A 16,918-nucleotide genomic window follows, 5' to 3' on the forward strand; every position below is an offset into this window, starting at 1 on the left:
AAGCAGGAAATGCATTCAAAGTTTGACCTGTCATGACCCATCTTGACTTGCAGATTTTTTGCAAAGATGACCCTGGATTACAGCCTTCTATAAAGTGTGTGGGGTTTGAGTTCCAGGATTTTCAGAGGGGCATACACTGAAATTAGTCCCATTAACAATTAAGGGGTTTTGAGGGGATGGTTTGGTGGTTTAGACAATCACAATTCCATGCAGAACTTGTTAAAATACTGGTGTTAATGCTACATCAAACTGAGCATGCTGTGGCATATAGTCTGATACTAGTACCTGTAGAAGGTCAGAATTTAATCAAAAAAATCCAACATTTCGTTTCTGTTCTGGAAGAAAAAGTTTCTGTATTGACAGACAGACAACTGCTGTGCATGTCATTTCCTAACCTTGTCTGCTATGACTTTGTTATACAGAGCTGCATGCACATACGCAACAGAAGGAAAACTACAGCATAACCTGTTTACTAATGATGGTAGTTCCTTTAGGCTGAATGCGAGTATGGCATATTCTTAGAGACGCTTGTAAAACTTTCCAAATAACAGCAATGAGTAGTGGTTTCCAGCATGTCTCCTGGAGCTCTGGAAATGGGTATTTTACTCAGCACTAAGAATAAGAGCCAGTTGGGATTTGTTCAAATAAGCTCTTTCCTCCTTGATGTATTTTACTATCTCCAGTTTTGCCACAAGCGTCTTCAAGTTGGTATCATTTCCCCTTTCGTTATTTTTTTTTTTTCAAGACTTCAGCTTTCCATGCTAGTGGTCCAGAACCTAACAGTCTGCTGAAGATAAACTATAATGGGATGTCTCTGTTGAGCATGTACCATCTCCAAAAGGAACAAAGTGAGACACTCGAAATTTTGAGTTCCTCATCTTTCTAGTGGAAGAAAGATTCTCTGGGTGTTACCTTTTGCTTCAATACAAAAAAGGCTGATGGAATCAATTACAGCTTTTGCTGTTTTCAGACCTGAACTAAGAAAGCACAAAAGCAGCAGCGCACTTTTGCCCAGTACGTTGCAGTGTAATTGCATCATTCAATAAAAATTACAATTGGTTCTGCAGTATAAGGGAGAAGGGAATAAGAAGCTGGCAGGCAAGTTCTGGCTCACCTTAAATGTATGCACAAGGGGCGTAGTGTATCAATGGAAGTGCAGATAGGACTAGGCCCTGGGGGTTATATTCTCATTACATTACCTGTTCACAAAATGTGAAGGGGGAGTAAACTGGCAGACTTCTAAACTTATTAACTATTTTCTATTTGGGGAAGATTAAGTTTTGAAGAAAAACATCCAGTAATCACTGGGGTACTATTTATATCATCATAAACTTGTGTCAACTTAACTGATTTTAATAATGATTATTATTATAAAAACCAGCAACTCTTATCTCTGCCACTGCACACATGTTGTGGTAATGAGGAATTTTCCTTTTTTTTCCTTCTCCCTTCTGCTCTTTCACACAATACCCTGACTTAACTCATTTTTCCTCTCCTCTTCCCCCCTAGCTGTCAATCACTGTCACATTACTTTGCATCATATGCATCAAGAAGAGCAGCTTTTTCCATCAAGTAAGCTAATTCTAAAGCTGCCTTCCCAGAGGCTACACAGATTGTGCAAGCTGGAGGAGCTCAGGAAAGAGTAAAGTGGACAATAACAAAGGCTCCCAGAGCTGCTTCTGCCTGCCAATCTCTCATGCATGTATTCACACAGCGCTATATATAGGGCATGCCTCCAGGGCCAGAATCACATCTATCAGCTCAGCGAGCAGACCTCCTATCCACACCATTAATCACAGTAGGGAGGAGGAAAATGGCTCATTACACTACATCAATGATATTGTCCATACTGTCTTCTACAAAGTACAGGAGTTGTCTCAGTGTGGTGTTCAGCATCCCCTGACTTTTGAAGTCCATGATCCAAGAGAGGGAACAAAACTTCTTAACAGGAGTGTTTACCTGTGGGCAACATCGGTTAGCCAGCAGACTGCATTTAGTGAGTTTAGAGCACTATAGTAAGGCAAGCTTTCCAAGGAATGTTTTTTCTGCTGTTAAATCTTTGGTAGTTTTCCTTCCCTCTCCCAAAATGATAGATTTGAGGGACTTTTTCTGTTCTGCAGCATAGTTTTCAAGCCCTTCAGTCCACCTCCAGTATAGTTTGTGTGTGTGACATCTGTAAGGCATTCTTTATGGCTGACTGACTTCAGGTATATTTGAGTAAGAGCTTCCTGCAGTATTCTGGCCTTCCTTAAAGGTCCTGTGCTTTGCTGGAGAGTCCTGTGACTATTTATGGGTACCCTTACAAAAGAGCATGCAGAGATTTATCCACCTGGCAGCCGATGACGTTAGAAGTCATATAACTACATTTTTGCTCACAGCTTTTAGGCTTGATGCTTTATTGCTCTCTTTTTTGCTTATCTACCTGTAAATGAGCCCTGTACTTCAAAATCTGTATCATCCAGGTTTCACTCTTGCACATAACATGACATGACAAAGCTCTTGCCATGTACTGACCTCATTGCTGCAGGGCTCATCTGTATCAGTTCTGTACACACCTTGCAAGGTTCTCCAGCTCTTCCTGGAAATGTTGATGTTTTACTTGGTGTTTTCTAAACCCACCCTTCAGTAAGGTTTAAGCTCTTATCAGTCTTTCTTCCTGTCTGATTTTGAGGATCACTGCAAAGTGCTTCCCCTGGTCTCATGAAATCTGCATTGTAGTGGGCATGCATGTGATATTATTTTGATGGTCTTAAAACAAGCCTGCCTGTTTCTACAAGAGCAGTGCTGCCTATTCCGTAACAGACACACCCTTTGATAGGTGACCATGCCTTAAATTACAAAATAGATATAATTGTTCAGTGATCACCAAGCCTGATGTTGGATCGAAAGCTTGCATGAGACATCTCTAGGTTTTGAGGGTTACCTCGGAGAAGCACTGGCGTCTTCTATATCACTGGATGTCTTGTAGTGATATGTAGCCATATATTCCTAAAGTTATGATATTAGGAGGAATATGTGCCTATCTGCACATCTTCCAAGAGGTGAAATACAGTGGTAGGTCTCACTTGCTTTGAGACTTCTGCATTTGGTTAATTATGAAAAGTGTCTACTGTGATTGGAATATCCCAGGATTAATCTTCAGATGTGTCAATATGTTCTTGGGTACTTCTGCTTGCTTTGTAAGCATGTAGACATCAGAGATTTTTTTATTTGGGTGTTGTAGAACATTTAGGGTAGTAGAGCATAGAAGAATTCAAATGAAAGGATTATAGCTATATTAATTTTTCTCCTATAAGCATAGTCATATATACATCCATCTTTTAATGCACTGTGCAGCAGACTTGTTGAAACTATTGGTAGGAAACCCCATAGCAGTAGTTAAAGAAATGCTTATAATTTGGAAATACTGTGTGCTTTATTATTGATCTGCCTTATTTGAAAGTAGAAATTCATGTTGGGATTTCTTCAATTTTAAGCAAACATACCTAGTTAAAATAAGTTTAGAAACAATATAGGAAATAAACTTTTACACCTGTGATTCTTCTCCTGGGATAGATACTTACTCGTATCTTTTTTAACTGTACTTACTTCCTTTTCTAACACTTTTGCCACACCTCTCAAAAGCTGCTAGTCTGCTGTAGATGGCAGGTTAATCAGAAACCTTTTACAGTGCTGTTTTTTCATCCTTCAGATACTTTTAAGACAGACATGAACTTAAGAGGAACTTAAGCTGCTATCATTGTTTCTAGAACTAACAGAAATGTTTTAATAGTAATTTGCAGCAGTTTGGTTTTCCTCTGAGATAATTTTGCTTTCAGTAAAATTTTCCTAATTTGCAAAAGAAAAAAGTATTTCACATACAGTGATTTTAAACAATTGGTCAGATATAGTTAATGTCTATGAAATTCTGCTAGGTGTCATACATTTTGTGAAGTGACTACAAAACAAGAAAGGGTGGAAAATGTTGAGTACACCGAATGGCCAGGATGGGAAAAAGCAATGTCAAATAAGATCCAATCATATTTAGTATGTTTGATTTTGAGTTCAAAATAAAATTCAGAGAGGTGGCTTCCTTAGCTGTTGATAGGTATGTTTCTCCTACAATACCCCTCAGGCACTGATAATTAGTGAGGAATGACAAATGTTTGAAGATTACAGTAATTTCAGGTGAGATAAGGAACATCGCAGGCTATAAATTGGATTTACTTTATGGAAGCTCCCTATAGCCTAAAAAAGAGGCTGTTGGAGGATGTATTTCCTTACCTGGCAATTGCAGCCATCACAGTCTTTCAACCCCAAGTGCTAGAAATTAGTTGGTGTTGGCAGAAGTAGACAAGCTGTAATGCAGTTGGCTTAGTCTTTTATTTTACATGTGACTACTGGATTTGTAATTCCTTTTCCTTCCCACTTCTTTTAGTGTGTTAGGGGTGGTTTATTGGTAGGTTAAAAGCCAATGTCAAGTCCTCCATACAGTAAAACTGAGAGCCTGCTGACATGCATCACTGTGCCACAGCATGACTGTTGCAATCCATCTTGACCAATGTGTTTGAAAGTTGGAACTACATATAATCAATTGCACTCTGAAAACTTTAATGTCTTTGACTGCACCATGTAGCACTACATTAATTTAGCAGTGCATTCAGCCTCTGTGTTTGAGGGTCAAGAGCTTACATCACCTGGCCTGGGCAGTGCCTGACATGGCACTGTGGGATTAATGCAGAAGCCTTTAATTCCACTCAGCCCAGGCAGAAAGCATGGTATAGTCCTGCTACGGCAGTATTCCCTAAAGGTGAAGAAGCAGGAGAAAACATCCCCCAAACCATTGAATCCCAAACAATCACAGGGCCTGGAAGTGCATGACGTGTTTCTGAATGTAGAGGATGAATTGCTAGCCAGTTTGCAAAAGGGGGGCGGGGGGCTTTTCAAAGGTCAGGAGGAGGAAGCACACCAACACAAAGAGCATTGTTCATATTGGAAATCATTACTTGAAATCAATCAGACTGTTCCAGAGTGCACAACTAACTAAAGGATCCTCAGTAGCTAGTTTTCCACTCGAATAAAGTCTTTAACAGTCGATGAGACTTAGGACTTGTCTTTAATGATGAATCTCCTTTTTTTAATTTTGGGGACAAACGTTATATAGAAGCTGTTTGTATTCAGCAGCATCGACAATGAATCTGAATCTTGCATCCAAAAAAAGACTGTAAAAGCAAACAGACAAAAACTTTAAATGAGCCATTTGCACTGACTTACTGATTCATATACATGGCAGATACCACTCCTGTGTCCTTCCTGAAGCAAAGTGCTCTAATGGTGGGTGAAGTGGAAGAAGCAGGTATTACTAGCTAAAATAGGCTTTGCTGTGTCATGAGTTACATTTTTGTTGGAAATTTAAAAAAAAAAAAAAAGCTGACTTCATAGCTTAGAAAGAAGGGAGATTGCAAAGACACAGTGGGCAACACTATTTCAAAAAAATCCTTTATTTTTTGGAGGACATGGAGAGACATCTAATTCAATTGAGTGACTCTAAACTAAAAACAGTGTGGTTTGCAGTCTCCTGGTGAATTTCATGTTCTGTCTCGGGGCTGCAGCAAATAAACTTTGCTGGATTCCTGTGAGCAAGTTTGGAGGAGCTGCAGCTCCATGAATGTCAACAAATGTCAGAAGTTTACCATGCAAGTTTGAAGATAAATGGAATAGAATTAATAAGCATCAGTAATGGCTTTATAATTGAAATAGTATAGACATTAGAGGTACATAGGGTGTTAGTAATCATATTAATTATTTGTTAACAGAAAGACAAAGTAATAAAATTGAAAATCAAAAAACTTAGTTGTTCACATGCAGATCTGGGGGGACATTTTGTAACAGAAATAATTGCTTTTGCTTCATCCTCAGGGTGATATTATCTGTGTCTAATTGTTTTTCCTGAAGAAAGCAGAGCAATCTAAAATTCTAAGTAAGTAATGCACAGCAACTGTAGGGGTGAAAATAACCACGTTTTAGAAACCTCTTACAGCATCCCACCTCAATGCAGTGAAAGGAAGCAGTGCTGCTAGGAAGGGTAAAGATAAATGGAATTACTTTTCTATTAGAAGTATAATAGACTTTATTAGTTAGTCACCTGTGCTTAGAATAGATCAGCTGTCAGGCAGAGCAAGTAGATGAACATGTACCTTGTGAGCTGTCAGGAGCAGATCAGTGTGGGTTTTTTAAATAATAATTATGTGCTTCCAGAGAAATGGTTTAGACAAAAGCACAGCTGCTTTATTGATGATGCCTTTTGTGCATAAGGATGAATATTCTAGTTTGTTCTTTTCATTTTTCCATGTAAATGTAATATCATGTTTCCATAAAACTCTTTTAGGAAATGGTGCCATTCGCTATTAAAGCTTGCATAATAAAATTATTTGTCAGGGATTTAATTTGATCGAAGTCAGTTATTTGTAATAAAGTGCTAGTAGCTAAGAGGGGCTGCTGTTTGCATTCAAGACTGGCAATGCCCTTGCCCTCTGCAAGCCACTATGCAACCAGCTGTCCTGGGATTCAGTGTGGCAGGGCACGCAGAAGGTATCTTTTTTTGCATCCTGACCAGTGTCCAGAGATAAAGGCAACTGTTCACTTTCTTGTGGTCAGAGGAGCTCTTTGAGCACTAGATCCACTATTCTGGCACAGTTTAATAGTCTGTCTGGTCTGGCAACTTGATTGACATGTGGTCTGGGAGCAAGAAATGCTGCAACTGGTGGTCGAGAGAGTCCGTGGCACATACATGGCTCCTGGGGGTCACCCAGAAGTCTGAAAGGAGCAGCCGTGGACCGGGTCAGTTCTGGTGGGGGCTGGACTTGGGGGGGGGGGGGGGGGGCGGCGTTAAATCTGCTATATGTTGAACCCCTCCCAGAGTTCAGAAGGTCTGCTTTGATCTTCACTACTGTAAAATTGCATCTTCTGTACAGCCACCTTTTTTCTGCCACAAATACTGGTTCCAGCCCACCACCGTTCGGCCACTATCCTGCCCCTAACAAAACACATCAGAAGCTGGAGTTAAGGACTGAGCCTTTACAGAGCTTTGTCAAATTATATTTAGTTTCATTTTGGCACTGTAGCCCAGTGGCAGAACAACTTGTGCAGCAGAACAGGACTCTGGATATGGAGCTGAGCTAGTGCTGGCAGCAGTGATAAGGAGGAGAAGCTAGCCTGCTTAAATTTGTTTTTCAGAGCTGGCTAGGGACTGGCTTCAGATCAACTCCCTTAGGAAAATCGCATCCCCAGCACAGAGAAAGGAACCAGAGCAGTGCTAAATTTGATGGCAGACTTGACACTGGGGACTCTTCCTACACACTGGTAGGCAGTAGAAGAGGTTGGCTGAGACTATTGTGCAGTGTTTATGGCAGTGCTGCTGTTGTCCTCCATGGAGCAGATGAGCGAGATCCCTATTTAACCCAAGCTGTGTAGGTATTTACTGAGCAAATATCCATATACCCATATTTCAGCCACAGGCCAGTTTGGATGTTACAGGAATAATCATTGTATCTGCACATTTTTGCAAACGATGGGAACAATGGTACCATAGGGAAGCTGGAAGACTTGTATTATGCATGTGTTTTAAAATCCTCTTTTACTGCCTCTTCTTGTGAATTTATGAATCTAAATGTGACAGGATTTATCAGAATTCCAAAGAATAGAAGAGAAAAAGAATTAACTATGTGTTCTGTTTAAATAATATCACACTTAAAAACCCATTGAAGGATGATAGGTTTCTGTAAGAGGGTGAGTTTTTTCATCTTCATGCAAAGTGGTGGAAAAAGACTGTAGCTAGAGGCAAGATGTTAATCAAGGTCAGTCCTGGATCTGGTTGTGTTGAAAAGCTTTCTATTGCCAAGTTGTTCAAAGCCTGCATACATGGACATAGTCTACTAGCCCTGAGATTTGGGTCAGGAAAAGATTGCCTTTCCTTCCTCTTCCCCATCACTCTTCCTTGTCTCCAACAGCCCGATCACAAGGAATGTAGGGGGAAATTCACTCCTTTCTGCAGCAGTGCGTGTGGTCATTTGCTAGGATCATTTGGATATCTGCCTCTAACAAATTCAGTGTATTTCACAATTAGATGCATCATATCAACTTGTTTGTGTAGCAGCTTTCAAAATAGCAAGTATTTTTAGGTTCTTTGCTGTCACGTCAAACCAGAGCTTCAGACCTACATGCCAAGACAGAACACCATTGTTTTTAGCTAATCTCAAGTTTCAGTGTTGTAGCAGATTGCCATTCTCAGTTTTGTGTGACTAAGTAATGTCTCTAAAGCATGGCAGTGTAATAGGATGATGTGTGCTATGAGGTGTCTTATGGATGTTTAGAACTAAGACAATTCATTAGCTGATGCATCTCAGCATTACTCTTGCCCCTTTTTCTCATAAGAATAGCATTCTTTATCTCACAACATGAAGTAGAGATAGAGCAAAATAGCAACAAGTTATTTTGTCTAGATTATATGCAAGATCTCTACAGTAGTGACTGTCAAACTGAAGCTATATTTTATTTCTGCAGCTGTTTCTTCAGTGCTCTAACACTATTATTAATACTACCTGTCACTTGTACAGCCCTTCAGAGTTGTAAGTAGTTTGATAAACATTATACAAACTTACTGGAAAGCATAAAAAATGAAGTAAACACTGTGCTGCTTACTGGCTAAACTAAATTCTTCAAATTACTTCATAGCCTGGCTTTGTCTTTAGCTTAGCAAAACAATCTTCCAGACCAGCTAGTTTCCTGACTTTCTTCATACTTACATTGTTGGTAAATCACTTCTGCTATTGTAGTATTGGTATAGCTTTATCATATCTAGACTGGAGAGGCACCACTGAAAATAGTATATACGGTTTCCATGTCAGACTTTCCGGGCCACTTTAATTAAATTAAGAGGCTAAAGTGATTTTGAACAAACACTGGAGCACATCTTAGTAGTGCTAAAATGCTGCTAATAGCCATAGAAACTTCCTACAGTTAATGATTCTTGTTGATTTTGGTGAAGCAGTAGTAGCAGCGGAGACATTAGCGTAGAAAGCACTCTATTTCTCAGCATCATTTTTATCAGCTTATCATTTTAAATTGCTACCAAGCAGGTGATGTGACAGGAGGAGTCTGAGCTATTCTTACAGTACCGCCATGATTACAAAGCTGAAAAAAATATGGGGAAAAAAAAAATGTGTGCTGGAAATAAATGTGAAAACTTCTGGCACTCATTTGCATTTCTGAAGGCTCACCCAACATGGGTGGTTTCTATCCAGCGTAGAACACGCAGTTCTATTAACTTATTTTCCTCTCTTTTTAAATGAAATTGTTAAGCCTTGACAGCCAGTGCTTTTGTTGTCACCTCCTGAATTCCCACCAACATGAGGCCAGGCAGCCTGTGCTGCAAAGCGCCTGCCCAGAGTCTTTGCCAGCATCTGAACCAGTGGAGTAACAACGTGGCCCTGCCTGCTGAGCCTCCTTCACCCCATATCCTCTCAATGCTTTCATGAGCCCACTCGTACGAATCTGTTGAGATTACAAAACCATTGCTCTGTGCTACAAAACCAGGTACCAGAAGTTAAAATAGTTATAAAAATTGCCCAATGCAGTCTCTGCCTGTTCAAAACTCCCCTTGGCCCTGAGGGGATCTGTGCCATGACAGGCTAGCCCGTCCCCTCCCAGCAGACTTGGCAAGCCTTTATGGTACTTCAGTGTTGTGTCAGTATTGAAAATAGTTCGTGGTTTATTGGAAATTACTGTTATTTGCAACTTCCAGTTTTGCAGTTCCCATTGCACAGAGATCAAGGACCCAATTTTTCTTTTCTTTCCTTTGTATCCATCAGTGTAAATCAAGATTAACTCCAGTGAAGTCAGTCTAATCACAAGTATAAAACTAGGAGGAATGAAAGGAAAATCAGTCTATGAACTATTTGGTTTTTGTTTTTAAATAGCAAAATTAATGCTGCTGTTCTGCAGACACAGGGTGACCTGCAAAGTACTAGCTCATGCGTTACTAATGCATCTCCATTTAAATGCAGATTTCTGCTCCTAACACAGAACTTCAGGGAAATCCTCTCTAGATAAACTGTAATAGGATACCAAATGGTAATTCAATATTTCACTTTAACTTGTGTTTCAGCTTATTGATCTTAATTTTCTATCATTTTGATGCAGCATTTGCCTAGGGGGAAGAGGATTACATTCACTATAATAAGGCTTTTAATTAATAATTAATTATTTTGATATTCCAAACATCCATGCCAGCAGTGGCAATCTGCTTGTATTCCTGTACCTTTTTCTGTTTACAGTGGTGGAAATCAGCAAGGTGTGACTTTATATATTTCAGGAAAGAATTGAGACACACAGCTGAGAAAAGGAAGCATCATAGAGATATCACAGTATCTATGTGGGACATGCTTATTGTGACAGTGTTTCATTCTCAGTCATTTGTGGTAACAGTAGTGAAGACCCTGACTTGGTGAAATCCCATGCAGTGGGACCACTTGTGCTATGCTGCTGCATTCAAGGGCTTTCCAAAAGGCTTCCATTTGCCTACATGTCTTCAGATAAAAGACATGAGGCGTGACTGTTCAGCCATTCTCACACCAAAATCACTGCCTTCACTACATCTACTCCTTGGTAAGGAAGGACTTGCACCTCGTAAACTCCTTTTCCAGCATGACCATTAGATACCGCAGTTAAAAGCCTCTCTCTCAGCAGTCCAGATTTTGCTGTGGTTTTGGTATAGATGTAGGAATAACCAGAGGGTCTGCTTGTTCAATTAAGCCTTTAAAATTAATGACATAATTTGCTTTTGGCATATATGATATGTTTAAGAAGAAGTTTCTTCTCTGTATATGCCTCCCTCAAGCCCTGCTTAAGTGCAGCTTATAAGATGTACATGAGACCCTGATATAAGCTCTCTTCTGCTGGACTGAATTTTAAATTTAAGTATCCTAGAGTACAATGAAGTCATAGAAATAATGTTTAGAAGTCTACTAGATCATGAATACTGTTATTAAGAGGAACAACCTGATATTGAGAGTTAGTGTTTTTGCAGCACCTAACATGATGAGACCCAATCTAGTTATAATTAGTCCACGCCATTTCTCAGTTTCCAGGCTGAAAGCTTGCAGTGCAATGGTGAACACGTTGCAGGCAAGACTTAGGTCTCATTTTCAGTAGTGTCAACTAAGAAATAACCCCACCAACCATGGCAGAGGTATAAATATGATAAGAGTTTTTAAAATACATTTTTAGGTTTGGGCTTTTTTGTTTGATTTTTTTATACAGCTTGATTACTTACAGGGTGCATTTTGTTAACATTTCCAAATGTTGTTCTGGCAACCATAAGATTCATCAATTTTCAAAGTCTTACATCTGAGATTAACATTTTCCACATGGCACCCTTAGAATTGTGTATGGAAAAAAAAAGTATCAAAAGACGAGCAATAAAGTAGTGAAAATGGGCAGGTTAATGAGGGTTAATGAGACCTCCTTTGTCATATAATTTGGTCAGCAAAAGGGATGTCTAAGAAATAATGATCTTTGTGATTATGCTTCTTTGAGCTCACCTACGAGCCCTCAGATTTCTTCTCTAAATTATTTCCAACATTCTCAAACCCCGACAGATTCAATGACCTGCTAAACAAAATAAAAACTGCTTGAAAAACATTCCTCCACTACCACATCAAAATAAGCCCTGCCCATGACCACGTTTAGGTCTGAATTAGTGAGTGGTATGTTGCAATCCATCAGACAGAAATGAGAATCTTTCATTACTGGTAAGAACATAGGGCACACCATAAAAAGCTGTCTCATAATAGATTTTGTTGTTTGCTTGTTTGTTTGTTTGGGGAGTTGTTTGGGGGTTTTGGGGGGGGGGGGGGGGTGTCCCACAAAAAGGCAGGAATAGCATTTGCTTTTAGTTCTGAAGTCCAGAATTGTCAGACTTCAAAACCACAACAAGAACTACTACTTGGTTACCTTCTCATGTAACCACTCATGACCCCCATGGCTCTCCTTGAAGGCACAACCACCTAGGCTCAGTGCCACCAAGATGTGCTGACTTTACAGATGGAGAGTAATGAAAAATAGTATAGCTACACTGGAGGAGCTGGGTAGAGTGTCTTTCTCATCAACAGTCCATTATCAGTAATCACAGTTTGATTGGAACCAAAGCACTAACCAAAACTTCAGGGGAAAAAATGTCTAACACTGCTGGAATGGGGGGGTTGTTGTTTTCAATTACTCACTTTTGGTTTTACCCAAATCAGCTCTTGACGATTCTTGTGAAAAACAGAAGACTACTATTTGTCTAAAAGAAAATTTTCAGTGATCCAAAATAAAATATCTTTTAATTACAGAATTCTAAAAATCCTAGGGGTTTTGAGATTTAGATTTTTTAAAAAAAAATCACAATGTGAAATCCTTTATTAAAATAATATTTGGTACCCATCAAAACTATATATACTAAATATTAGAAAATAAAAAGGTTGTTTTCTTTGGGATGCAATTCAGAAAAATAATCTCAATAGTGAGAATGGGGGGGGGGTTTGTAGTAGGCTTTTTCCCAAGGCATAAGCTCTTGCTAGGACTTAACAAATAAGACTGAAAGCCATTTAAAAAAAAAGGAATGGATCAGGTATGAACTGATAAAACTTCCGACTTCTTTGACCTTGTAAACTTCACATCATAATGCATGACACAGCAGGAAGTTTTCCTAGAAACACGAGGTATGTACATCCTCTTATTTCCTTTACTGGCTTAAACCTAGTTTTTCACATTAATTACTGTTCGTTTATTGAATGGAAAGCATGCATTTTTAATTATGTTAGTTGAAATGTTGGCTGGTTGTGAAACCAAGTACTTGGAATTCGTCCATTTGAGCCACGTGAATCAGCAGTGCTGTTCTATGGATTTTGCATTTTTTTCACTTCAGCGTTTCAAACTGCAACCCTTGCACAGAAAATCTGGTAGACAAAGATAAAAGGCTCCATCTAGTGGGCAAGAACTTTTTGTTTAAAGGAAAAAAAAGGCAAGATTTTCAATTAATTTTATGCATGAAGAAATACTACTTTAGATTTTGTTTCATTAAGCTGCCATGTTGTTCTTAATTCTTGCCTTCTACAGAGCCATTATTTCATATGCAAAGTTGAAACGTTAAGAATTATTCTGACAGTCTTGAGCAAGAAGCAATAAATGATACTAAATGAGTGGGTTTATACAGAAGAAGAGTTGATCCACAAAGTTCTTCCTCCCCCCTTCAAGCTTCAATATTTAGTAATCAAAACCGGATAATTTGTGCGTCAACAAATACTTTAAACTATTTAAGGTTCTTTCCTACTTAAAACTGACTGGAAACATTCATAACGACCATAACACGGTATTTTGGGGAGTATTTTTTACAACGGGAACTCTGCCCATGTGTTACCCTCATCTTTATTAAATGACCTGTTTACCTGCAAAAGGTGAAATCTGGGTTCTCTGGCAACTCAGTCCAGTGCATCAGCTTCTGGCAAGGCATAACCCTATCGTCCTCGGCTGTCTCTTCCAAACACCAAAACTCATTCATCCTGGCATTTGTCTAGGAGCCTGCCTCCCATTGTTGTGTCCAAAATCATCCTGATAGAATCTAGCACCTTTATTTTAGGTACATAATTGATCTGGTACAATACTTTTTTTTTTCCTCTTTGCTGAACTTCTGCACTGCATTGCAGTTATGCTCTAAACTCTTGAGAGATTCGACTGGCAGGACTCTTCAGTGTAAAGCAGTAGTGAAACTCGAGTGTTGCTCTCTCATTCCAACCAAACACAGCTAGCAGCCGAAACCTCCTCTTCAGTTCGTTTCAGGCTAATAACAAGAGTGGGAGCAGGAACAAGTAGCAGTAAGCACAGAGCTGGCAGAAGAGATGCTGAACTACATTGTATGTATGTCCTGCCTTTTGTCAGACTTTCTCTCATTTTCAAGCCATACAGCCTGGCAAGATCAAGTCCTCCTGTGCAGCTTCCAGGAATGGGGAGACAGTGTTAACATGCATTGTAGTAACACATTACTACACCTAAGTTTACTATAGCCCATGTTCGCATTCACAATTGGAATATTTGTCTCCTGTGCAAATCACAAAATAGAGCTTAATATGTTGTTTTGCACACCTCTTGATCACAGCGAGATCTCCACTTGCAGTGGCCGCTTGATAGCAAATCCAGAGGATTCCTCCTTCAGTATTAGTGCACGATTTGGCAATTCTGACAGGCCACACAGACTTGCTGATCTGCCTGAACAATTCTCCCCAGCTGCAGCTCTCCTTGTATCCTCCACGGAAATGTAACTCTGCAGCGCCAGCGAGTAAGAGCCATCATTTGGCTTGTTTTACAGACTAAAACAAAGGATAGTCTTAGAGTTCTTACACTGAACCTTTATATGCAAGGACTGATACAGAACTGACTAGTCTTAAAGTGCCTTTAGGGAAGTTCATACGTTTGCAAAATGCAAAAAATGCAAATCTCCAAAAGGGAGGAAATGGAAGATAAAAATTAAACTGCATTTTTTTGTTTGGGGCAGCTTGTATCTTTGGTCTCAGCTTGTAGGCAGTCTATGTAACCCTTAAAACATGTCAGCTAAACCAATACAGAACAGTTGTTTAAAACTTTGCAGATACTTCAAAATTATCATTGCAGCTGCACTGTTAGCTGTGTTAAATGCTCCTAAAACCGACACTAGCTATTTGTTAACAGTAATGCCACTTGGTTTCTAATGCACATGGACACCTACCTCACTAGGCACATAATAGAAGAAAAGACGCAAGTCACTTCAAAGCAAAAGTTTATCAATTTTAACTGCAGGCCTTTGCTCTATAACTGTTCACACTTTAAGAGATCACAGGCTTGCTGCTGAGCTAAAGCAAATCTCATGTCTGGAACTACAGTAAGATCCTCTGCCTCATTTTACTTTAAATACCTTGTCTAGCACTGGTACTTGAGCTGTGCTAATGAAATAAAAATTTCCAGATGCAAAACTCTGGGGGACATTCAACAATCTGCTTTTGTAATAATCTGCTGTAAACTCAAAATGCTAATTTGGGGATTAAGTATTAATTTATTCCCTCTACAGGTCATCGGACAGTCTCATACAAGCCTTCTAATTAATATTTAACATACCTATTTTAGATGTTGTTTATCTGGGTTAGATTTACTCAGCTGTTTTTCCCTTCTTTGCGGGAGCAGTAGTCTTTACAATAAATGCACATCAATGCATTTCTTTCAAGAGTACCACTCAATCTCTTACTTATTTTTCATAGCTAACCAGGTGCTGAAGTTTGGAACGCTGGTCAGTACTTCCAACACGTATGATGACTCGGGGATTGTGACCATTGAGACGGACAAGCCTTTGCTATGGACAATGGCTATCAAAAGATAAGGTACAGCTGCCTTTTCTGATCTAACCCACTCAAATGACTGCAAGATTTCACTGAATTCAGTGAAGACAGTAAAGCTGTTCCAAAAAGATATAAGCAGGCACTGATTTTATGTACTGAATGGCAAACAAATCTGATATATAAGCCACTTGAGATCAAATCAAGATTAGCAGCAATAACTGAGTACTTCATTCTGGTACCTCACACTACCTAATCAGAAGACACATGAGCTGCCTCCTGATAGGATCACAAACAGAAGTGAATGTAAAGAAACTGTTACTGCTTATCTGGTTAGTTCAGACTATTTTTACAAAGTATTTTATTCCAGTACTGAACTATTTTTTCCCCTTTTGCTAAGAGGAAATACAGTACACAGTTACACATAGTATAACTATACTAAAAGCTGATAGCACTAAGAGTAGTTAATCTCATTTTTCTGTCCTGGTTTGTAACATGCAGGTGCTGGTGAAGATTTCTCAAGAAGAGCAGTAATTGAACTTTTCTACTTATGAAGCAAGTTTGTGTACTGAAGAAGCTTCATTTTTGCTGTAATACCAATATCAGATCTCCTGGTATTAAGTGCTTTTAAAGTCTGTAATGGAAGTAGCACTGTAACTTCTGCAAACACCAAATGCTTATAATAAGCTTTCTGGAATGAAATATAAATTGCTTAATCTCAATCTGAGGAGGAAGAGCATTGCATCTACCAGAGTTTTTACAGGCTTAGTTTTTAAAATCAAAATATTCAGTCATTTACTAATGGAAACTTCCAGGTCAACAAAAACAGAGCCCTTTATAATTCTATGTGCAGTTGTCTTAGAGAACCAGTATCCAAAATGGGTGTATATCCTATCCAACAGTGTGAGCAAGTTGTTGATTCGCTGAAGGACTTCTTAGTATCTCTGACAACTATATTAACCTCAAACCAGCTAAGTTTGGCTTTCTTTATTATGCCATCAGAGTAAGGACTGGCAATGCAAGTTCTTTATTTCATGGAGGTTTTTTTCCAGTCAAGTACATAGTATAACGTAACAGGACTTCCAAATGCAGAAAGGAATTACAGGTAATGATGGTGATTCCAGATATTAGTGACAAGAATTCCAGTTGACAGATTTTTCAATCACCACTCGAGAGAATACAGTAATGCTGTTTCCTTGCTACTTTTGCTGGAACAATGCTGTTTACTAAGCAGTAAATTAAGCATTGGAATAGCTTCTGAAGAGAGGCTGTACAGTTGTCACCCTTGGAGGTTTTCAATACCTGACTGGACAAAGCCTTAAGCAACCATGTCAGAATGCAACACTGACCCAACTTTGAGCAGGAGGTTGGACTAGAGACCTCCCAAGGTTCCTTCCTACCTGAATAACTCTGTTATGGTTTAAAGAAGTAACAAAACAAACAAACAAAACACTCTACTACTACTAAAAAAAAAAAGCCTGTAATGTAGACAGGTATGATCGCATACACTTTAAAAGAGGAATAAGATGACAAGAATG

General features: G+C 39.1%; 1 protein-coding gene across 6 annotated transcripts in view; it reads left to right on the forward strand.

The window, feature by feature from the left end:
* The window catches only part of TPK1 (thiamin pyrophosphokinase 1), a 317,863-nt gene extending 302,201 nt beyond the window's left edge, over nt 1-15,662 (forward strand). For 2 of the 6 annotated variants that reach the window (XM_069811993.1, XM_069812024.1), the window contains one exon: nt 15,306-15,657. In XM_069811993.1, coding sequence (XP_069668094.1) covers nt 15,306-15,424 — 119 coding nt within the window. In that variant the 3' untranslated portion in view covers nt 15,425-15,657. Of the gene's footprint in view, nt 1-15,305 lie in introns of all 6 variants that reach the window. The other 4 variants (XR_011329666.1, XM_069812003.1, XM_069812034.1 and 1 more) reach the window with 4 other exon arrangements.
* The last annotated feature ends 1,256 nt before the right edge of the window (nt 15,663-16,918 follow it).

The sequence above is a fragment of the Haliaeetus albicilla genome, chromosome 2, assembly GCF_947461875.1.
Source record: "Haliaeetus albicilla chromosome 2, bHalAlb1.1, whole genome shotgun sequence".
NCBI classification, from domain to species: Eukaryota; Metazoa; Chordata; class Aves; order Accipitriformes; family Accipitridae; genus Haliaeetus; species Haliaeetus albicilla.